This window comes from Python bivittatus, unplaced genomic scaffold (genome assembly GCF_059951505.1).
Source record: "Python bivittatus isolate LINGU-HERP-01145 unplaced genomic scaffold, Pbiv_v1 ctg000480_np1212, whole genome shotgun sequence".
Taxonomy (NCBI): domain Eukaryota; kingdom Metazoa; phylum Chordata; class Lepidosauria; order Squamata; family Pythonidae; genus Python; species Python bivittatus.
The window spans coordinates 65666780-65690415 of record NW_028277075.1 but is presented as its reverse complement, the minus strand read 5'-3'; the positions used below and the strand labels follow the sequence as shown (position 1 = coordinate 65690415).

Sequence of the window (23636 nt, the reverse complement as noted above, 5' to 3'; positions counted from 1 at the left end):
AATAATTAGTCACTAAATCTTACTTCAGTTGATTCAAAAATTAACCAAGAACTATTCCCTCAAATCATAAGATGTGAGCCAAAGATATCAGAAAAATGGTAATTCCCAAACTTCCACCCCTCGTCTTTACTAGTGGCAATAGGAGCTACGGCAGAAGAGATGTTTTAGAGAAAATAGGAAACTGTTGGGGAAGATTCTGACATGTAACAGCAGCAATGCATAAGGATAATGTTCTAGACTTTTGTTCTAATCTTTTGATAATATCTTCATATCAGGGAGTTTATTGTTAATGCCTCAACTCAGATGGAGCAAATATTAAAGCAGTATGTACAGAATATATAAAGCTGTATGTATTTGATTGGGATTTTAGCTGCACGCATTAAATGACTTTTTAAAAATGTATTTGGAGAAAAGATTGGGGGAAGAGAACTGTAACCTTGAATGTATTTCAAAAGTAACTCCAGCCGGCTGTAGTCAATAAAAACCAGCTGTAACTGTCATGGGGAAAAATACAGATATTCACGTAAGCAAATGTATTGAGCCAAAATGCCTTCAGGCACTCTAAAGGGTTCCTTATCCAACAGTATTAAGACCTTGACTTGAGAAGCACTTAGTAGCAAAAACAAGAGATGTGGAAGTTCCCATCTTATACTAAATTCTTAGTTGTGGCCTATCAGATTTGAAAGTAAAAGAGACCATCATCACCCCTTCAAGATAGTATTTTCTCCAAATTCATGGGAAGCCTTAAGAATGTAGAAGTATAAAGGCTCATGTGCTAAAAGGAAATATGTATTTAATTTATTTGAACAATTTATACAGTTGCCTATCTCACAACAGTGACTCTAAAAACAAAAGCATAATTTGCAAAATAAACATTCAAAATAATAATCCAAAATAATCATCATAACATAACATACAACTGAGGATTTAAAATCATGTCATTTTCAATCGGTAAAGACAACAAGACAGATCCACCAACAGGACTGGTTTAACCTCCTGGCCCAAATCCAGGTTTTGAATGCCTTGTGAAAGAACAAGAGGGTTGGGAGATGACTTGGAACACTAGGGGGTCAATATTCCATAGAGCAGATGTTGCAACAGTGAAGAGACAACTTCCAGGTCACACAAGGTGACCTTTTGTAATAGAAGGGACCTGCTAGTTATGGTGGGGCAAGCAGAAACAGTTGGAGACAGGCAGATCCTGATAGTGTTCTGTGCCATGTAGGGCTTTATAGGTGATACCCAGCATCTTGAATGGCATGGGTAAGCCCACTGGGAGTTACTGCGAGAAGGACTTCCTGGTCCAGAAACAAGTGCAATTGGCATACAAAATGAACCTGTGCAAAGGCCCTTTTAGCCACAGCTGCCACTTCAAGCAGGAGCTGTGAGTCCAGGAGGACTCTCAAATTGCTCACCAGCTTTGTCTGGGAAAGTGCTGCCCCGTTCAGAGATGAAGATGGAGAGTCTCCAGAACTGGGAGGTCTCAACACACATAGCTATTCAGTCTGACCAGGCTTGAACTGAAGCCTGTTCTTCCCCATCGGGACCCCCAGACTGGACATAACCTTGATGGCATTACAGGTAGTCCTTGGTTAACAACGGTAATTGGGACCAGAATTTCCATCGCCAAGTGATATGGTCGTAAAGCTCGATGTCACGTGACCACATTGCTTAACAGTGGCAATCCCAGCAGTCCCTGTTGCCATTGTTAACCAAATCCCACCAGTTGTTAGGCGAGGACTCACCCTGATCCAAGCCATTCCCGAGCCTCAGGTAAGGAACTGCCTCCTCTTGAACTCCCCCCACTCACCTATCTCCCCAGAAATTGGGGGGAGATAGGCAGGTGGAGAGAGTTAGGTAAGGGACTCCCTCCTCTTGAATTCCCCCCACCCATCTATCCCCCCCAGAGATGGGGGGAGATAGGTGGATAGGGGAAGTTGAAGCACCTGTGCAGTTGTAAGTGCAGGTGGGCTGCCAAGACCCCAAATTTTGATCACATTTTGGCCACAGGGGATGGCAATGGCTGTAACTTCAGGGACTGGGCATAAGTACCATTTGTTCAGCACTGTAACTTCGGTCACTGAACAAATGATCTTTAACCAAGGACTACCTGTATCTATACAGATCTATACCAGATCTATAATTGGGTAGCATACTGATGATACCTGTTTCGGGTAGATGTTAAATGGGAGTGGGGAGAGAGTAGAACTTTGAGGTATCCTGAAAAGCAGGGACCTCAGGTTCAATCTCTCCCCACCTACCATTTCCAGCTGGAACTGGTCCTTGAGAAAGGGGTAGAACCACCATAATGCACAGGCCAACTAAATCAGAAGGATATCATGATCAGTGGAATTCAAAGCCATTGAGAGATCAAGTAGGATGGATGCACTGCCCCCATACCAAAGCTGTCAAAGGTCATCAACAAGCATGATCAATACTGTCTCAGTGCTATAACCAGGTCTGAATCCAAACTGAAAATTATCTGGATAATTTGATTCCTCCAGGACCCTCTGTAATTGCAAACCAACAACCTACGTTCTGTAGGAAGAGAAGATTGGAAACTGGATAGAATTGTCCAGATGGTCCAGTGATGGCTTCTTGAAGAGAGGGTGGATACAGTGGGGCAAAAAAGTATTTAGTCAGCCACCAATTATGCAAGTTCTCCCACTTAAAAAGATGAGAGAGGCCTGTAATTTTCATCATAGGTATACCTCAACTATGAGAGACAAAATGGGGAAAAAAATCCAGAAAATCACATTGTCTGATTTTTAAAGAATTTATTTGCAAATCATAGTGGAAAATAAGTATTTGGTCAATATCAAAAGTTCATCACAATACTTTGTTATATATCCTTTGTTGGCAATGACAGAGGTCAAACGTTTTCTGTAAGTCTTCACAAGGTTTTCACACACTGTTGCTGGTATTTTGGCCCATTCCTCCATGCAGATCTCCTCTAGAGCAGTGATGTTTTGGGGCTGTCGCTGGGCAACACAGACTTTCAACTCCCTCCAAAGGTTTTCCATGGGGTTGAGATCTGGAGACTGGCTAGGCCACTCCAGGACCTTGAAATGCTTCTTACGAAGCCACTCCTTCATTGCCCAGGCGGTGTGTTTGGGATCATTGTCATGCTGAAAGACCCAGCCACGTTTCATCTTCAATGCCCTTGCTGATGGAAGGAGGTGTTCCCTCAAAATCTCACAATACATGGCCCCATTCATTCTTTCCTTTACATGAATCAGTCCTGGTCCCTTTGCAGAAAAACAGCCCCAAAGCATGATGTTTCCACCCCCATGCTTCACAGTAGGTATGGTGTTCTTTGGATGCAACTCAGCATTCTCTCTCCTCCAAACACGACGAGTTGAGTTTAGACCAAAACGTTCTACTTTGGTTTCATCTGACCATATGACATTCTCCCAATCCTCTTCTGGATCATCCAGATGCTCTTAGCAAACTTCAGACGGGCCTGGACATGTACTGGCTTAAGCAGGGGGACACGTCTGGCACTGCAGGATTTGAGTCCCTGGCAGCGTAGTGTGTTACTGATGGTAGCCTTTGTTACTTTGGTCCCAGCTCTCTGCAGGTCATTCACTAGGTCCCCCCGTGTGGTTCTGGGATTTTTGCTCACCGTTCTTGTGATCATTTTGACCCCACAGGGTGAGATCTTGCATGGAGCCCCAGATCGAGGGAGATTATCAGTGGTCTTGTATGTCTTCCATTTTCTAATTATTGCTCCCACAGTTGATTTCTTCACACCAAGCTGCTTGCCTATTGCAGATTCAGTCTTCCCAGCCTGGTGCAGGTCTACAATTTTGTTTTTGGTGTCCTTCGACAGCTCTTTGGTCTTGGCCATAGTGGAGTTTGGAATGTGACTGTTTGAGGTTGTGGACAGGTGTCTTTTATACTGATAACAAGGTCAAACAGGTGCCATTACTACAGGTAACAAGTGGAGGACAGAGGAGCCTCTTAAAGAAGTAGTTACAGGTCTGTGAGAGCCAGACATCTTGCTTGTTTGTAGGTGAACAAATACTTATTTTCCACCATGATTTGCAAATAAATTCTTTAAAAATCAGACAATGTGATTTTCTGGATTTTTTTTTTCTCATTTTGTCTCTCATAGTTGAGGTATACCTATGATGAAAATTACAGGCCTCTCTCATCTTTTTAAGTGGGAGAACTTGCACAATTGGTGGCTGACTAAATACTTTTTTGCCCCACTGTAACTGCCTCTTTCAAAGCAGATGGCACTCCCCCTTCAAACATTAACTGCTGAAGCCAACCACATGTCACCTTCCAGGAGGCCGTGACCAGCCAGGAAGTATGTAGATATAAAGCATAGGTGGCTGAACTCACAGTTCTGTGGGCCCTGTATACTTAATCAGAACAGGACTTCCCAGATAACTTGGGGGGGGGGGGCGTACGTTAGATACATTGCATTAATCTTTAGTTGGCAGATGAGTGTACACACCCTCATGTGCAAAAGGTGAAACCTGTGCCAATCCCATGCAAAATTTAAGATAAACATTGTAACTATTTACTACATCAGCAACAACAGTTGGCCATATAACACAGTTAGTTTAGCACTGCCAAGTTAACCATGCCTAGAATGAGAGAAGAATTAATCATCTCTATTCAATACCTAACAGAGATAATATATTCAGGAGTTATATTAACTACTGGTAGTCCTCATTTAGTAACTGCCTCATTTAGTGACTTTGCAGTTATGACGGTGATGAAAAAGTAATTTTATGACCAATTCTTGCATTTATGACCTTTGCAGGTCTGTAAAGCAAAGGAAAGCTGAAGTAAGATCATAAGCACAGTTGCGGTTTCACTTAGCAACTGCTTTGCTTAACAACCAAGTTGCTGGTCCCAGTTGTGGTCGCTAAATGATGACTACCTGCATTTCATAGTGGATTTTCCCTTTGCAATTGCTTTGCTAGAAAATAGCAAGTTTTAGGTTAGCATTAATGGGTCTTGAAAAATGATTTCCTGCCTTTTTCTGAATATTGCTATTTCTGATGCAGGCTTCGTGTACAGTTATTATTTGGATAGAGACTTGGAATTTATGCTATGTAGAGAGCAGTAAAATATGATGAATGCACAATATTGTATCATTGGACGAGGGGAGATAGATGATCTGAAGTGAGGTCTTCTGATGATATTGTCAAAATAGTAGCGGGGACTGAATTGAGTTTTGATCCTTATGTTTCTGTGCCTGTAAATGGATTGCAACTGAATACAAAAACTGAGAAGCTGTTCTAAGTCAGCCATTGTGGAGAAATGTACAAATCATTGATCCAAGTCCATTTATTTCAATGGAAGGATGCATAGTTTTGAAGAATCAGAATATTTTCTGTCATGGCAATACTGTTTCCATGTCTGTTTTGTCTGATCTTGTTCCATCTGAATCCTGTTCTGTCTCTTTCCTCAGTTATGCAAAATTAGTGTTTCTTTGGCATCTGGGATTCTTTTCTAAGCAATCTGCTTGTTTTCATATATTAAGGAAAGCTGTAGTGGACTTAATTGCCCAACGTGTATGTGAATGGATTAGCTTAGAAATACCTGCTTATGCTCACTGGCTTCTCCATTCTGAGAAGTACAGCTAAGCAACAGCCAGTCAGGGTTCTTTTTAACGTGTAGCATTGTCTGAATGCAGGACACATCTAATCAGAACAAATCAGAGAACCTAGCCGTAAACAAACCTTGACAAAAGGTTTCATATAGAAGTACTTTGAATGCATTGCATTTGGACGATATAAGTTAGCTGTGACTTTCTGGGGAGAAGCCAACTGGCACAACCTATGCTAAGGCTCTACACAAGCTTATTGGATAATACATCCAATAGTAGTGGTAATTTCCAACAAGTGTTACCTAAAACGGAAAAAGTAACCTTGAAATCTTTATTTGAATTAGGCCAGTAACTTTAAAGTTAAAAATTAACACAGTTCATCCAGCAGTGCCTAAAAGGTGTTCTTTAATCTCTTTCAAATAAGCCTTTGAGTAAATCATTAGTATTTTAGCTTTAATTTTTTAAATGTGTGATTAATCATTGTTAAGATAAAAACAAATTAACTGAAAGGAATATGTTTTATTGAAGTATTTCTTAACTAATTACAATTAGATTTGAGAGCTAAAATACAGGTGAACTTTTTTGATGCCTCCTTAAATTAGCAAAACATAAGGGGTATATTTATTACAACTTCAATTTCTAGCATTACTGGAAATATCAGCAGATAAGAATACTATCATTTTATATGTAAGATGAGCAATAGAGCACTTTATGTTTAACAGCTTGAATCTATTTAGAATATTTGACATAAATTCATATTTTAATAAGCTTTTCTTGGATATACAGTGCATTCGGAAAGTATTCAGACCCCCTTCACTTTTTTCAATTTTGTTATGTTGCAGCCTGATACTACAATTGTTCAAATTCATTTTTTTCTCATTAATCTATACTCAGTACTCCATAATGACAAAGTGAAAACAGAATTTTAGAAATGTCTGTAAATTTATTAGAAAGGAAAAACTGAAATATCACATGTACTTAAGTATTCAGACCCTTTACTCAGTACTTTGTTGAAGCACCTTTGGCAACAATTACAGCCTCGAGTCTTTTTTGGTATGACATGACAAGCTTTGCACACCTGGATTGGGGGATTTTCTGCCATACTTCTTTGCAAATCCTCTCAAGCTCAATCAGGTTGGATGGGGACCGTCGGTGGACAGCCATTTTCAGGTCTCTCCAGAGATGTTCAAGTCAGGGCTCTGGCTGGGCCACTCTAGGACATTCACAGAGTTATCCCTAAGCCATTCCTGTGTTGTCTTGGCTATGTGCTTAGGATCGTTGTCATGTTGGAAGGTGAACCTTTGGCCCAGTCTGAGGTCCTGAGCTCTGTGGAACAGGTTTTCATTGAGATCTCTGTCCTTTGCTCCATTCAGCTGTCCCTCAACCCTGACCAGTCTCCCAGTCCCTGCTGCTGAAAAACACCCCCACAGCATGATGCTGCCACCACCATGCTTCACTGTTGGGATGGTATTGGGCAGGTGATGAGTGGCGTCTGGTTTCCTCCAGACGTAACATTTAGAATTGAGACCAAACAGTTCAATCTTGGTTTCATCAGACCAGAGAATCTTGTTCCTCACAGTTTGAGAGTCCTTCGGGTGCTTTTTTGCAAACTCCAAGCGGGCTTTCATGTGCTTTGCAGTAAGAAGAGGCTTCTGTCTAGCCACTCTGCCATAAAGCCCAGATCAGTGGAGGACTGCAGTGATGGTTGTCCTTCTAGAACTTTGTCCCACCTCCACACAGGATCTCTGGAGCTCAATCAGAGTGACCATCAGGTCCTTGGTCACCTCTCTTACTAAGGCTCTTCTCCCCCAGTTGCTCAGTTTGGAAGAGTCCTGATTGTGCCAAACTTCTTCCAACTGAGAATTATGGAGGCTCCTGGGGATCCTTCAGTGCAGCAGAAATTTTTTTGTAGCCTTCCCCAGAACTGTGCCTTGCAAAAATCCTGTCTCTGAGCTCTGCAGGCAGTTCCTTTGACCTGGTGGCTTTTGCTCTGATACAGTATGCATTGTCAGCTGTGAGGCCTTCTATAGAGAGGTGTGTGCCTTTCCAAATCATGTCCAATCAATTTAATTTACCACAGGTGGACTCCAGTCAAGGTGTAGAAACAGCTCAGCAATGATCAATGGAAATGGGAGGCACCTGAGCTAAATTTTGAGTGTTGTTGCAAAGGGTCTGAATACTTATGGCAATGTGATATTTCAGTTTTTGCTTTTTAATAAATTGGCAGACATTTCTAAAATTCTGTTTTCACTTTGTCATTATGGGGTACTGAGTGTAGATTAATGAGAAAAAAATGAATTTGAACGATTGTAGTATCAGGCTGCAACATAACAAAATTGAAAAAAGTGAAGGGGGTCTGAATACTTTCGGAATGCACTGTATATGCAGTCCCAACTCTCAGACTCTGCGTTTTTAGGTTCAGGATTGACATGTAATAGAAAAATCAAGGAAATTTTTTACAACCTTTATATCTGAAGGTATGATTGTTTTAAGGTTTTTGTTATTCAGGAAGTTGGATGTATGTGTTCCTAAGAATTCACATAGGTATATATGGATTTAGTTGGTTCAGAATAGTTTGTCCTCAATTCAAAGAAAAAAAAGGAGGACAATGTGGCAAAAAGAATTAGCTGTCTTTTCTGCCAAAACTTTCCTATCATTCTTAGAGGTATCCTGATTGACAGCTTTTGAAATTTAAATAATTTAGTACTTTTTCCCATCCTGCCATTTTCGGCCTCACCCTTTTTTTTTTTTTTTTTTTAAGAGCAACCTTCTGCGCCCCACACATGAATGAATGTTGCTCTCAGTACAAAGAACATCCTTGCCATTGGATATTTTCAGCTAATTGGAAAAGCCATTGGCCTGTTTGGCCTGTTTAAAGAAATCAATCTTAACTGCCTGGTGCTATTCAGATCCCCTTGTAGAAAGAGGAGCATTTCTCTCCTAATAAATTCTATTTGCAACTGTTTCTTTTAGAAGATGCCAGAATGTGACCTCTGTTGGGCTCCTCTCTTGAGTGTATTTAGGGTGATATACAAACGTGCAAAAATACTGAACTTTACATTTCAAGAATGGATAAATATGTGCGTTGTTATCCTAATGCACATATTTATTCAGTCCTTAACAGAAAGTTGAATCCTTTTGCTCTCTCAGATGTCCCACTTCAAGAGAGAAGAGAGTTTCTCATCACAGTCCACATTGGCCCTGCTTTCCTTCAGCCCCCTTGTTGCACCCCAGCGTCCATGATGTTATATAGACTTGTTTCCAAAACTGGAGCCTTCCATGTATTTTGGATTATAATCTCAATAGCAGGACCCTTGCCATGCTAGCTGGGACTAATAGAAATTATAATCCAAAAACATGAAACTATCTGGTTAGCATAAATGCATAAAGAGATAGGTCTCGGGGAAGTCTTACATTCTCAACTTGCCTTATTTTGAAGAGGCTTCTTTTTCTCATATTCAGAGTGGCAGCTTGTACTTTAAAAAGCCAGTTTGTAAATGAATAATAAGAAATACTAATACGAAGTTTGGTTAAAAGTACAATTAGATTATCTTTTCCTATAATTAGGATGATAAACTACAAGGAATATCCCACTAATTGTAAAGGGATCTAAAAGCATCCCTCTGTTATTATACTTTAGACAAGCAAGGGAGTAAGGCTTTGGAAGTTTAAATTCAATTTATTCTGCAATATAATTATTTATTCTACAATTCAATTTGTATTTATTCTGCAATATAAACGTTGAGTTTTTGATTTACATTGATTATATTTGTACAGCTTTAGTTTTCTTTTCTTTTGTAGGGTGCAGAAGCTGTTGTTCTGGAGAGTGTTATGTTTGCCATTCTTGCAGAGAGAGCTCTTGGACCAAAACTCTATGGAATCTTCCCACAAGGCCGTCTGGAGGAATTCATTCCTGTATGTGCCAGATATTAGCTGTATGGTGGTAGTTGAAATTGAACTTGACGATGTAGCACAAAACCCCCCGGAAGTAATGTATTTGCTAAGACATAGTAATAGGTTTACTTTATTGTTAGATTGGGCAGTATGTCTGTAGACAATGGAAGCTAGATCTCAGGTTTTCTGGATTAATTTTTCACCACATTTCAGTTAATGAAACACATGATGGGGTATTCTGTCTTGATAGTAGCAGAACTGAAAGTGTTACCATTACAGTAAATTACAACATTGAAAAACAAATACATGTCATGTTCTCCCTTGATTTCCCTGCATTTGTAATTTGCAATTCACCAGGCTGATTCTTTTGACACTGAATTGTTGATTTGAAATTGCAAAATTATCTATTTCTCATCATTTATGTCCTCTTTGCTATATGTGTTTCAGAGCAGAAAGTTGGATACCGAGGAACTAGGCTTGCCAGATATATCAGCAGAAATAGCTGAAAAAATGGCTAGATTTCATGGGATGAAAATGCCATTTAATAAAGAACCTAAGTGGCTCTTTGGAACCATAGAGAAGTAAGCAGTAGAAGTTTTGTCTTTTTATTTTAAGATGATAGTTAAGCATCTTATAAGTAAGATTACTTATGGGTAATTAAGCTGGGACAAGAGGGATATGCAAAATGGTTTGTACGTGGAACAGCTGGTTTCAGGTGGTTCAGTGCCAGAACTGAAGCATGTTTGGTCCAGATCCAGCAAAACAGCACTGCTTTGTTTCAGTTAGGGACCAAAGCATGGTTGTTCCATGCAGAAGAGTTTGTGGGGAGTGTAAGAGCAGAAAAAAGCCAAACACATCAGCAGTGGATGAGGCATGCAGGGAGAACACAGGCATGAGAACAGGCCGGTAGGATAAGCTGTGCTGGGACATCAGTGGCAGGAGAGAGGGGAGGCCAGGAGAATAAGCCGCACTGGGACATGGTAGGCACTGGGAGGATTGTGGGGTGGGCAGTCCAGTGGGATATATCACTGGGAGCTGTCAATGAGATGGGGATGGAAGGTGGGGCAGGGGGGCAAAACCAAGAACAACAAAATTGTTTCTACCAAACTCTGGCTGATTCAGAATGGTTTGACAGAACATTTGGAACACAATGCCTTTGCTTTGGGTTGAAAATGAATTGCATTTTCCATTTTGTGGGAAAGTTATCTAATTTGGGGCACCAGAAAGTCCTTTAAAAATGTTTCTGTAGTTGTATTTTTCTTTCAGAATATTTGAGATGATTGTGGGGGAAGGGTTGTGTGTGTTGCTTAAAATACTAACTATACAATAAAATCTTTATACAGGTACTTGAACCAAGTTATGAGAATCAAGTTTACCAGAGAGTCACGTGTAAGAAAACTGAACAAGATTCTCAGCTACAACTTGCCTCAAGAAATGAAAAACTTAAGGTATGGTTCTAATTCTTAATAGTTTCATAATTCTGTTGTATAATTGAGTGCAATTTTTTTTATTACTATATTGTAAAAAGCTATAACCTTTCTTGACATATTTTAATGCCTCTATTTTACGTTTAGGAGACCTGTATCTAGCTGTCTATGGATATAACTGCATTGTAGCTATTTGGACCAGTGTTTTCTCACTGTCTAGTTTGGGTGCTACTTTTGTAATAGGCCATATGCTGAGATTGCTGTGAAGTCTGGGCCCATTAGAGATGTTAACTTTCAGGGAGCTTATTCAAGAAGTTTCAACAAATTAAGTAGCTTTTACACATCTGTTGGTAGTGGCGATAAAAGCTCCATTTTCAACTAAGAGATAAATAATTGGGTACATTAGAATTGAAATCTTCATCATACTTTAACATAAGATTTTTATGGTGTTTATTGCCTTTTTACATTATGTCTTTGCTGTTCCCTATCCAGAGTCTTGTTCAGATTGGGGCAAACTGCTAATAATAGTAACTCGTAACTTAGTCTTTTTGTTTTCCTAAACTGGAGACTTTGCATTCCACAATGGGATATCTCCTTTTCATTTGCTCTGGAGATAGGGCTAGAAGATCACGATAGTCTTTCCTGTGGGAGGAGATAGTTCCAACCCAAAGTCTGGCCCTGCCTTGCTCTGAAGTATGAATGTGCTTGTTGGTTCCTTCAAGGGCTTCTTCAATGTTGGCTGAACTCCACTTTCCTTTTCTTTTTTGTTTTATGTTACTCCACCTCAAGCAAGTGTGATTCTGGGAAAATACACTGTTGAATTCAGGAGTTGGTGACAAGATGCTGGAGAAGGCATAGGTATCTCCTTAATTCAAATGTGTATTTTCCTGGGGTCATGTGGCTATCAGTTAAAGATGCAGCTGCCTTAAGGTGGTACAGGTAGTCCTCAACTTACAACCATTCATTCAATGGCCATTTGAAGTTATGGTGGTGCTGAACAAAGGGACTTAAGACTGGTCCTTGAAGTTACGGCTGTTGAAGTGCTCCAGTGGTCATGTGATCAAAATTCAGGTGCTTGGCAGCCTGCCCACACTTATGACCACAGAGGCGCTTCAACCTCCCCCACCCATCTGTCTCCCCCCTATCTATGCCCTTTTGGCCCCCCTGTACTCCACAGTCCTAGCTGACCTTCGCCATCTTCTTGCTCCCACTGCTGACCAAGCATGCCTGCCCTGGCCCTTCATGAGGCAGCTGCTGGCTGTATGAGCCTTTCTTCCCAAGGTTGCACATGGTGGTTTTGGCGTTCAGGGCAGCTGGGGTGGCTGAGCTGGGATGGCTGGGGGTTCCTGGGGTGGCAGCTTTATGCTGCATTGCTGGGTGGCGGCTTTATACTGCGCTGCTGCTGCTGGGGCTTCCTGGGGTGGCAGCTTTGCAGTGCTGGGCAGCCACTTTGTGCCACAGTGCTAGGGTGGCTGGGGCTTCCTGGGGTGGCGGCTTCACACTGGTGCTGTGCAGCAACTTTGCGCTGTAGTGCTGGGGATTCCTTCAGGCAAATGGGGCTTCCTGGGGCAGCTGCTTTGCACTGCAGTGTTGGGCCGGGCTGGGCTGGGCTTCACGCTGCACTGCGCCTCAGGCTACTTGCAGTCCTAGAACCATGATGCATCTGGAAGCCCATGAGCCACAGCGGGGCAAGCAGCCCCACAAGGCAGAGTGCAGGGCAGCCAAAAGGGCAGAGATGGGTGAGGAGATAGGCGTGGGGATAGTTGAAGAGGAGGCAGTCCCTTACCTTACTGAGGCTCGGGGCTGGGAGGGACCAAGCCTGGAATGGCTTGGATTCGGGTGGGTGCTCGCTTCACGACCTGTGATTCTCAGTTAATGATGGCAATTGGAAGTACTGGGATTGCTGTCGCTAAGCAATGTGGTCATATGATGCCGCACTTTAGAATAGCATTGCTTAGCAATGGAAATTCCGGTCCCAACTGTGGTCACGAGTCAAGGACTACCTGTACTGATGAGTGGGGCATGGACACCTGCTCCAAAGTACAGCACATCACCAGTATCCTAACTTTCTCAAGTGTGCTTCCTTTGAGCTCTCCTTCTGGCTCGTCATTCTGAAACTGGAGACAGGGCTATCTTCTCTTATGGGAAGCATCATCAGAATCTTCTAAGCCTACCTCTGGAACAGGGGGAGGGAGATATCCTACAGTAGAATGCCCTATCTGAACTGCAGAAAAGGACCTGTGTAGCAAATCCAATGTGCCATTTCAGTGACGCATCCCATTAATATATAAAGAGCCAAGGAAGTCTCCATGGCAGCTTATTAAGATCATTTGAAAGTCAGTAAATGTTCTCCTCCCCCCCATTCCACATTTGCATGACACAAAATGCCAGCCACTGCTGTTCAGCTGTGAATGTACTGCGTAGCTCTTTCAACCCCATTCCCTAAATGGTGCGTCTACAAATCACATTACAACATACCTCTTTTGCTTGTTCTAGTTAGAAGTCATTGTGCTAGTTTTGCATAATACAGCTATCAGGCCTCTTCCTAACAGTCGCCTCCTTTACATATAAGGGAGTTATAATGTGGCTTGTTTGGGGTTCAGCCACCGTGGTTTCGCACCATGGGAGAAGGGGAGTGCCATGGCTTGTTCAACCAACCATGGTTAAAATGATGGCCTAGCATCATGCATGAAGGCTGCCAGCGTGCATATCAAAAGTAATTTTTGACAGGGTGCTGAGCAGTGGTTTGTTTGGGGTTGCAGCTATGCCACGAAGGGAGCAGAGCTAAGGTCATATTTACAGCTGAATTATGGCAAGTGTTGTGCTAAGATTCTCTCAGTATATTTGTTCAAAAAGTTGGTTTGAAAGACAGAAGGGAATAATTGACTTTCCAAGGCCTTCAAATGGCTCTCATTGCCTTATAAGTACTGTACCATCATGGGAAGAGGGAGAGTCAAGCCAGTAGGTGTTTAAGTTAAGAATGCAGTGGGTCAGACTTTGGGTTTCCTCAAAGAAGAGAAAAATAGCTTCATTCAGAAAAGGCTTTCATGATTTGGTTCCTACAGTAGAGGATATGGTTGGCAGAGACATATTCAAGAGATGAGATGTGGAAAGTATTATTTGTCTTGCAGTATTTTATTTATGTCCTTAAGTAAGCAAATGGTTTGGATTTTTTTCTCTAGATCCTTACTTGAAGCTACTTCATCTCCAGTTGTGTTTTGTCACAATGACTGCCAAGAAGGTACTGTAATGTTGTCTTTGCATTTTATAGCTGTAATCCTCTTAAAAACATAGTAACATTTAGTTTATAGCAAAGTAATGTTTCATATGTAAACTGATTAAGTTTAGGTCATGGTTTTTAATTGGTGGTGACCTCATGGAGAAGAATGTTCCCACAGTATCGAAGGCAGTTGAGTTTGCAAAATAAAGCATACCATATATTAACAGGATTAGGAGAAGATTAATAATCAGGTCTGTTTGTAGCCAGTTTCAAAGGTATAATTCCATCCTTAGCATGAACATTTTAAACGTTTAGGAAGTATAGAAGCAGGGATTGGTCTGTGCAAATAGCTTGGGCTTCATTTTGATTGCAGTCATTAGGATTGTGGGGAACATGTTTAGGCCTCACTCCAGCAATGCCCTAAGTGCATACTTCCTACCATCATTTAAATGACACACACACTATTTACTAATGGCACTCTTATTCTTGAAATGGACTCCAGAGTTGATTGCATCCACCCAAGATGTTTGCACAGAGCATAAGTAGAGTCCTCTAGGCTCCAAAACAGATCTCTCAGATGGAGCCTCCCATAGAAAGATATGAATTTATATCCTCATCCAAGCTGCAGCAATAAAGGGTGGGCAGGAGAAAGTGGGGATACAATATCTGAGTGACCACAAAGTGGCAGTGAAGAATTAGAATTGCTTGTAGTGTATCTCTTTGCTGCCATGTAGTGATACCTGGATTTTTGCAGCCCATGTAGATTAGGGCTCTACATGGGCTGCAAAGTGCCCAGAGTTGAAAGTGTTGGGTAGAAGGGCCCTAGTGGCCCAAGGTGGCTATCTCCCCTGCCTTTACCATATGTGTTTCACTGTCTCCATGTATGCATTCTATCTGTTGTCTTTTTTGCTAATGGAATGTTTTGTAGTTCTAATATTAAAGAATCAGAATAGTCCAGCAATTATGTAAGTTACAGACCAGTGTACTGATCTGAAAGTTCCTCAGAAGGCTTGCAAGAATCATTTTATACCTCTTGCTTCTCTTCTTCATACCCTCCAGGAAATATTTTGCTTCTTGAAGGCAGAGAAGATTCCGAAAAACAAAAGCTGATGCTTATTGACTTTGAATATAGCAGTTACAATTACAGGTAAATATTAGAACTCTCCAGTAGCCTTGAATCAATAAAAATGCAAGCTTAACAAGTGCCTAATTACAGTAGCTGTGTGAACTGCATTTTGCATACATAGACTTGTCTGCTATTAATCCATCAAGATTGCCAGTGTTTGCCCATGTCTTAAAAAAAAAAAAAAAAAAAGGGTCAGACATCTATTATGGGAACATAGGCTACTTTGCTAAAAATTGGAAAAATGAATTTATGCTAAAACTAGTTTAATAAAATTTTACACATATAGTCCATCTATTCAAAAATGTTTATAAAATATTTTAAGATAAAACTAGCAATAGCAATTCTTTCTGTTTATTTCTCTCAATTACTTGGCTGCTTAGTAGTGGTGGTGTTTCCTGGTCAAATTGGTACCCAAGCTGACAGTTTGCAAATATATTTGCATTGTTTAGAGAACAAGATATATCCTCTGGGATTTATAGAACATCAAACTAATTGATTGTTACATCAACTTTTTTGTCTGAAAAGTCTGATGTTGTGAATTTTTTGTTCTCAAATTAGGTATTTTTTAAAAAGAAATATCTGGGTTGGGGATTAGAGTTTATAGTTCTGGTCCTGGAACAATCTGACTTCCTGGGGTCCCCTGTTTTGCTGAGTCATCAGTTACTCGATACTATAGCATCTAAGTATTCCATGGATATAAAGATGGCTCCTTATTCATTGGAGAAATGTCCAACATCAGGATACCAGGAATAATTTTCTTTAAGTCTCCAGGCAGAAAGAGATTCCTGCAAGTGGTTTTTCTGGTTAAAAATGCAATTCTTGGCAAGGATTAGGCTTAAAGCATGTATACTCTGAGAATTGCATAACAGGACATGGTATGCACCTGCCAGTCAGGATAGATATATTAGAATAGATTGTTGCTTTTATTTAGTAGATTGAGTTGGTTTTAACATCATTTATAAACTTTGTAAGCCTTTGATGACAAGCCCATTTCAACTCTGCTGGCTGATGAGGTCAGTGTAGTAGTGGACTGCAATCAGTTCAGCTTAAGTTCCTCAGAGCTATTGAATTTGCCCCATAACTTTGAATTTAAGGTAATTCCCCTAAAAGAAGAGCAGATAGAAACACAATTGAAAAAACAGGTAAAAATCATGTACTCTCAACTCAACCAATCCCAGGGATTCCCCCCAACCCAGTAATTAGGAGGAGTAGTAATTAGACAAGGAAGGAAAAGAAAAAAGAGAAGCCCCGTTAAAGGGTTACAAAAAGGGTTATAAAAACCACCCATTCCCCCAAGACTAATCTTCAAAGGTATCCACAGTATTTGTAACAGTTGCCCCTCCCACTGATTCCCTTGTTTTCAAAATATCTTCCCACCCTTCTCAGCAAATATAAGAGGACCTCCTCGCCCCGTCAAAAGTTATAATTTGAGACAAAGCTCATCTAGTCACACTGGTTTACCCTGTTTCTGGATGTCACAAGTAGAAGCATGCTATATAGGCCTCCAGTCTACCACTGTAGAATAGAATACTAACAAGATAGAACTTTAGTTTCATCTAGCACAGCTCTTTCTATAGTTCTGAAGTTTTTAAGAATATAAGTTTTTGGAGCCAAATGTATTTCTTACTTATTGATAATGTTTTCACTCTAGAGGGTTTGATATTGCTAATCACTTCTGTGAGTGGATGTATGACTACGTGCATGAAAAATACCCATTCTTCAAAGCTAACTTCATGAACTATCCTACAAAGAAGCAACAGGTAAACAGTAAAAAGAACTGCCTTGAGTTATAATGTCTTTTATTTTCAAATTGAACTTGAATTCTAAATCGTAGTCAACTTTAATCTGTATTCTTGGATTAAATCTTGTCAAACTGTCAAATTTAATTTCTTAATCACATAGAGATGGAGATGGTCCTCCATAAAATACTGAACTAAAATTCCCAAATCCTTCACCATTGGTCATATTGGCTGTAGAATGATAGTTCAGTATCATCTAGAGAACTACTGATTGCCTAGTTCTGTGATAACAGCCTGTAATGGATGGGTTCTATATTTCATTTTATGACCCTAGTAGCAGGAGTGTTAAAGTTGCCTTAACAATGGAGTATTCCTAGAATACATTTTCTAAATTTCATTTAATTCATCAAATTAGTGAAATACACTGGGTGTTAAAGTTCAGTAATATGAGGGGGGCACAGTTTTCCCATCTCTAATAATAATTTGTGTACAAAAATACTGAATGAACTGGAATACAAATTGCTAGAACTAGTATGAATCTGAAAATGAATACTGTTGCTCTGTTTTTTAAATTGCTTTGGAATTAAGCTGAAGTTCTAATAAATTACATTAATTTGGTATGTCAGTATTAAGTGAGTCAGCTGCTGTTCTGACAACTGTTTTGTGCTTTTAGCTCCATTTCATCACCAGTTATCTAGTTGCATCTCAAAGTGGGTTTGAAAATCTGAGCCATGAAGATAAGTCCCAAATAGAAGAAGATATGTTGGTTGAAGTAAACAGGTAACCTCTTTCTTCATTCAGAATTGTATGTAATCCTGTTCATGAATCTTGACTCTCAGTTAATATGTAGATTATACATGCATTCCTAAACTAGACATTCTTCAGTGTTTAGTTTGGTGTCCAGTCTAAATTAGTACATATTTTCATTTATATATAAGGCAGCTGGGCATGGAGCATGCAAACTATTTAGTTGTAATTATTTGTCCTGGCTGGTTGATTTCATTTACCACCTGCTCTGGGAACATCTGGTTTGATCAGTAAGGATAGAAACATGCCAAAGAGGGCATCCAAAGGTGAAGAAACATTTAATACTTACTAGATGAGGATATGTGATCTGGTCCTTTGGATATCTCTTTGATGCTAGTCAAGGTGCCTCCACTGTTTCTTTTTTAAAAAAGGATTACTCAAATTAAAAACTAAATAGAAAGTTGATGAGCTTCAAAGCAAAATGCCATCCTCCAATATTATTTTTATCTCCAAGAGTACCTTTATTCTCTACCTGGGCTCTATAGGCATTCTTAGAAAGTAAAAATAGAATAGAGAGTCATCTGAATGTTTTGTTTGAAAATGTACCTGCATACCCCCAAAAGAAACAGATTAACTGGGGTAGTTGGAAGGATATAAAAGTAGGAAAATGGAGTAAGAAGAAGCAGTCTCACAGGTGAACTATATGGGTGCTTGTGGCTGGTAACGCCTACTCAGAAGACCACTGTAAATTTAGAGACCACGAAAGGCAGCCATTCAAATTATTAGAGTCCAGGATACCTTAGGGTTTGTTGTCTTCTGTGTAAACCTATCCATGCCCTAAGATCTATTGGAGGCAAACAGTTTTCTTCTGCTTTTCGGAACATGAGCGGCCTGTTTTTATTATACATTTTAAGTTGGAGAGGATAACATGTAGACCCACCAAGTGTGGAGGGCTTCCATCATCCCACATCATGTATGATGCCAGGAGGGGTGATGAGTTCAGCTGAAGGACATGTATTGTCCATCTCCATTTTATATTATTCTGTTCAAGAATGACTAGAGTGGTTCTGTGTTTCATACCAAAACATACTGTGACAGCATTACACTGTGTTTTTCCTTGACAGGTTTGCCCTTGCATCTCATTTCTTGTGGGGTCTGTGGTCCATTATACAAGCAAAGATATCATCTATTGAGTTTGGATACATGGTATGCCTTTTGAAAAGCTTCACATTTTTAAGCATCTGCATCCTTCATAGCATAGTTCTTATGTCCTTGTAAGAAAGAGTTGGGAAATTGCAGTCTTCTAGGTATTGCTGAAGTTCTAAGCAACTTCAGCATGACCAATGGTGAGGAATGCTAGGAATTACAGTTTTACAACTTCTGAAGAGTCCAGGCTCCCCTACTTGTCTCAGACTGACCTAAATCCCCTCAAAAACTTATGTTTTCAGTATTTAGTTTAACTGTAAATCAATTAGTAACAAGTGCGAGTAAGCTTTTGCCTCATCAAGCATTTAATGGATGATCATCTTGTTGTCAAGAAGTCATGTCTTTTGCTGTCAGCAGCAACTTGGCTTTGCCCCCCTTAGCTGTACAACAGTAAACTTCAATTAACTATCATTTTGATTGCTCTTAACTTTTGACTTGTTTTCAAAAACTAGTTTATACTGTGGCATATAAATTCAATTATTCATAAATCCAGGTTGCAGCGGTGATCAATAAATAGGAATTGATATCTGAAAAAGAATTGCTTTCCCACACATTTCTGGTTTCTTAGCATCACTTAAATGTTATTTGTAAAAGAGAACCAAGTGACACGATGCGAGTAGTTCTGCATGAAATGATAGTATAACACTTGTTCCCTGAAATTGGGGCAAGTTATAGGAGGTTCAATATTTTCAACTGCAGTATTTTTTTTCTCCATTTAGGACTATGCACTCTCCAGATTTGATGCCTACTTTGAGCAGAAGAAAAAACTCAAAGTGTGAAAGTTGAAGACTGGACAATCAGTATCTGTACTGAATAAGGAAGGCAGCTGGGCAGAAATTCCACTGTGCTTAGGCTACTGTAGTTGTAATGAAGGTTTTGCAAATTCCAACTACTCGGATGCAATGCTGAAGACTGCACAAAATGGCTGTTTACTTTTTACAGTTTCATAAGTCTCTGGAATGCAAATTGATAGCTGATGGATAATATAACAGTGCAATATCAAATGTTTTAAATCTAGAAGGTATTATGAGGGAAACTTTGAGTGTTAATGTGAACCACCCTTCAAGAGCAAGAAGTGTTAACTGTGGGTATCTATTTTTTTAACTAACATATTTTATTGACAGTGCTTTATATATCCTTACCAGTTAATGGGGAAGTCCCAGTTTTCTCTCTCTCTCTCTCTCTCTCTCTCTCTCGATAAGGGAAAATAGTTAGACTGTGAATTTTTGCTGAAACCTGGTTGAGCAAAGATTGTTCTTATATGGCAGGTGTATGTCAAGCAGTTCAGAAAAAGACTGGTAAACTAACACTAATCCATATTGGGCTAAAAGAACTCAAAGGAGCTCCTGCAACCTGGCTTCTCTTTTCATGCAGTAGCTTTCACTTTCTGATATATTAGTAGAAGGAGGCAATACAGATACATCTCAAACTGGAGCATGCAAGACTTGCTATCTCCTGTTAGCTTATTACACAGTTTTGACCCAGGATGTGCATTAAATGTTTAGTAACAGTCATGTTGTATTGCATTGTTCTTGTCCAAGAAGTTCCCCGGGCTGACAGAAATGGGATGAGTGCCTTGAATTCCTCCAGCAGTTCCTTCTTGCTAAAAGGAGAAAAGTAGGGGCAAACGAAACAGGGAGGAGCTGAGGAATGATTGAGTAGTGCTGGCAGGCTGGTGCCTTGTTGGGGGCACACTGCTCCTTGTTTAAAACCCTGCCACCTTTTCCACCAATTAAATGGATGTTTCTTGTGCAAAGAATACATTGAACTACAAACTCCAATAAGTGTATGTTTTTGTGAGGGCATCTAGAAAATGTATCTCTTAACTATTCTTTGATGTGCTTTCTGCTTAACTTGTATTGAACAAATAAACTTTTTAAAATCGTTTTCTTCTTGTAATATTTGATGGTTACATTGTACCTTTCAAGTCTGAGTTCTATTTCCCCTTTCAATGCCATGAACATATTTGCAGTTCATTACAGACACCACTGCTCGTCTGAGTGACACAGAGCAAGTTTGTTTACTTTGGGCTGATAGCAATATGTGAATCCAACATTGTGGTTTATAAAATAGGGTTTATATCTTGGTGACGTTCAGTAAACCAGGATTAATGATTGCTTAGTACTCTAAGCAGACCTCTATGGTTGTGCTCTCTCTTCTCCCCCTTCTTTAAGAATACGTTTTTTTGCCTTTCAGTGCAATAAGGCTCTATCATTTGTCACAGATGCAGGTATTTCTTGATTGTAAGATGCAAAAGGGATCATCATTCACTCCTGACCGAGACTCATGGAGTCAGCAAAATATTATGGGAGATGAATTAAAATAGCTGTGGGTGAAGGGTTTGATTTGAAATTAAATCCAGAAACATACACCCTGCCGTGTGCTGCATTTTGAAAGGCTGGGATACTGCATATCTGGAAGGTGATCAGTTGCTACCTTGTTACCCTTGATGTGATTTCCAGCTGCTTCTGCAATTTTGTATAATTAGGACCAGAAGACTGGACAACTGGGACTTGACAGCAAGGCCGTTACCATACAGCACGAAGATTGCTTCAGCAGAATCTACCAGCGCTATTTCCTCTGCCCTCCTTGAACACACTATCACAGCACTGAAAGACAAAAGTGCCCTCCATAACGTCTTCCAGAGCCACCAATTTCCATCAAAATTACAAACCCACAAGGAGGAGGGAGCTGGGGAGGACCCCGGGATTCCACTCTTCAAAATGAGCATGAAGTCTCTCCTGCTGGTCACCTCTCCTTTGCAGAAAGCTGTGGGTTTAGCGGAGGGGGGGTGGGAAGCAGCAAGAGTTTCAGGAGATAAGAGTGGGTAATGCTGTTCAGCACAGGAGCAGGATTTGGGGGCTGGGGGATTTTTTTTTTTTTAACTTACAGGTGTTTTAGGTTTGCTCTCCAATGTTTGTGTTTTCTATCTCAAAATGGCCAGAAGCTGAATTTTGACAATGCAGTTTGAGAGGGCTCTGGAAATCACAAAAAAAGAGCTGCTCTTTTCCATTCTTGAATTTTGCCATTGCCTCGTTGGTAGCTATTTTGCACATTTTGGACTGAATCACTTCAAACTACAGATATTGCCATATTTTAATATTCATAGCTGAAGCAATTTGAGTGTCTAACTGGCATATTAGAGAAAGAGTTAGTTGAAGTGGAAGAATCTAAGTTGCTACCACTTCAGTTTATTTTCCTATTCAATAATGCAGCTCTGACTGACTTGAGGCCAAAGTCCAAAGAATGACGGAGACAGTGGCAAAGAGGCTGTCAATAGGAAGCATCAATTTTAAATGCAAAGCAACACATGCTTCAAGATTTTAAAATTAAGTTTATTTTACTTTGGGGGAAATAATATGTGTAAAGCTCCTTGACACTTCTTTCGATATGGAAAAAAAGGTCAAAGCGATGAAATTAGGATGAGGGAGAGAAAATGTAATTGTGTTGATTCCACAGAAGCTGTTACACCCCTTAAGATCAGAGTCCAAAATTATTTAGCTGCATGCTAATTTTCTTAAGTTTAGTGTATACAATGGGGTGGGTGTGTGAGATTTGCCCCGTTCGACAGAGAAACTCTCGTGACACGTGTGGTTCACAAAGAAGGTTTACTCATGCGTAACGTAGTAGTCACAAGCAAAGCCAGGACTGGCTTGGTACAATTGCATCACTTGTTATATTCCCCCCTTCCCGCGCTTTTTCCCGCCTCGTGATCGCGTTGCGGCTGTGGGCTATTAGGCCCCCCAATGTCCCCCCTGATCGTTCATGATGGCAGGGTCGGTCAGAGTCCATTGTCCTTGATTGCCAGTCCCCCTCCGGCTGGGTTGGCCCCTCCCTGCTACGTGCAGACCGCGGGTTCTGTGCTGCGTTGCGATCTTGTTTCGCTGCCCTGCGGCCCCGTTCCTTGCTTGCTCGCGCCGTTATCAGTTCGTAATTAAAAGCTTCCGCTGCGGTTTTCCTGTTTAGCTGGCCGCAGGTGGCTCGTTAATTAGCGGCGCTTTCGGTTCCTCTTTTCCCCGCTAGCTACCGCCGGTGGATTCCGCGTGGTCTGGTTGCGAGCTTCCCTGCAGCCCCGTGCTTCCCTGAAACCTCGTGCTGACCGAACCTGACATGCCGCCCCCCTGACGACAACTCCCCCTCGGTCCTATTTCGGCTTCCCGGGGTATTTACTGTAAAAGTCCCGCACTAGGTCCGGCGCCCTTATGTGGGTTTTACTCACCCATTCGCTGTGGGACTTGGGGAAATGTTTCCATTGCACTAGGAGCTGGGTCTGCCCCTTGTGCCTCCGGGCGTCCAGTATCCGGTTGATTTCGAAATGCTGCTCCCCCGACCATGATGGGTGGTGGTACTCCCTCCGCCTTGTGCCAGGCGTTCCCGGCTGGTGCAACTTTAGCAGGCTGCAATGGAACACCGGGTGGATCTTCCCGAGGCTTTTCGGGAGCGTCAGCCTGACGGTCACCGGATTGATGATCTCCGAAATGGGGAACGGCCCCACAAACCTCGGGCTGAGTTTTTTCGATGCCTGGTGCGTCTTTAGGTTTTTGGTTGACAGATACACCTGGTCCCCCACTTTCCACTTTTCCTCGGGGAGCCTCTTGCGGTCCGCGTGCTTCTTGTAGTCGGCTTTGGCTCTTTGCAATGCCGCGTGCGCCGCTCGCCGGGTCTCGTCGATTTGGGCGAACCAGGCGTCCAGGGAGTTGATCTGGGA

At 41.0% G+C, this 23636-nt stretch overlaps 1 protein-coding gene across 1 annotated transcript in view; it reads left to right on the top strand.

Annotated features, from left to right (window-relative positions):
- CHKA (choline kinase alpha) overlaps positions 1-20815 on the top strand; it is a 35518-nt gene extending 14703 nt beyond the window's left edge. The window contains exons 4-12 of the mRNA XM_088146119.1: positions 9371-9484; positions 9911-10044; positions 10807-10911; positions 14073-14131; positions 15170-15257; positions 16888-16996; positions 17649-17755; positions 18847-18928; positions 19648-20815. Coding sequence (XP_088002245.1) covers positions 9371-9484; positions 9911-10044; positions 10807-10911; positions 14073-14131; positions 15170-15257; positions 16888-16996; positions 17649-17755; positions 18847-18928; positions 19648-19707 — 858 coding nt within the window. The 3' untranslated portion in view covers positions 19708-20815. The remainder of the gene's footprint in view (positions 1-9370; positions 9485-9910; positions 10045-10806; positions 10912-14072; positions 14132-15169; positions 15258-16887; positions 16997-17648; positions 17756-18846; positions 18929-19647) is intronic.
- The last annotated feature ends 2821 nt before the right edge of the window (positions 20816-23636 follow it).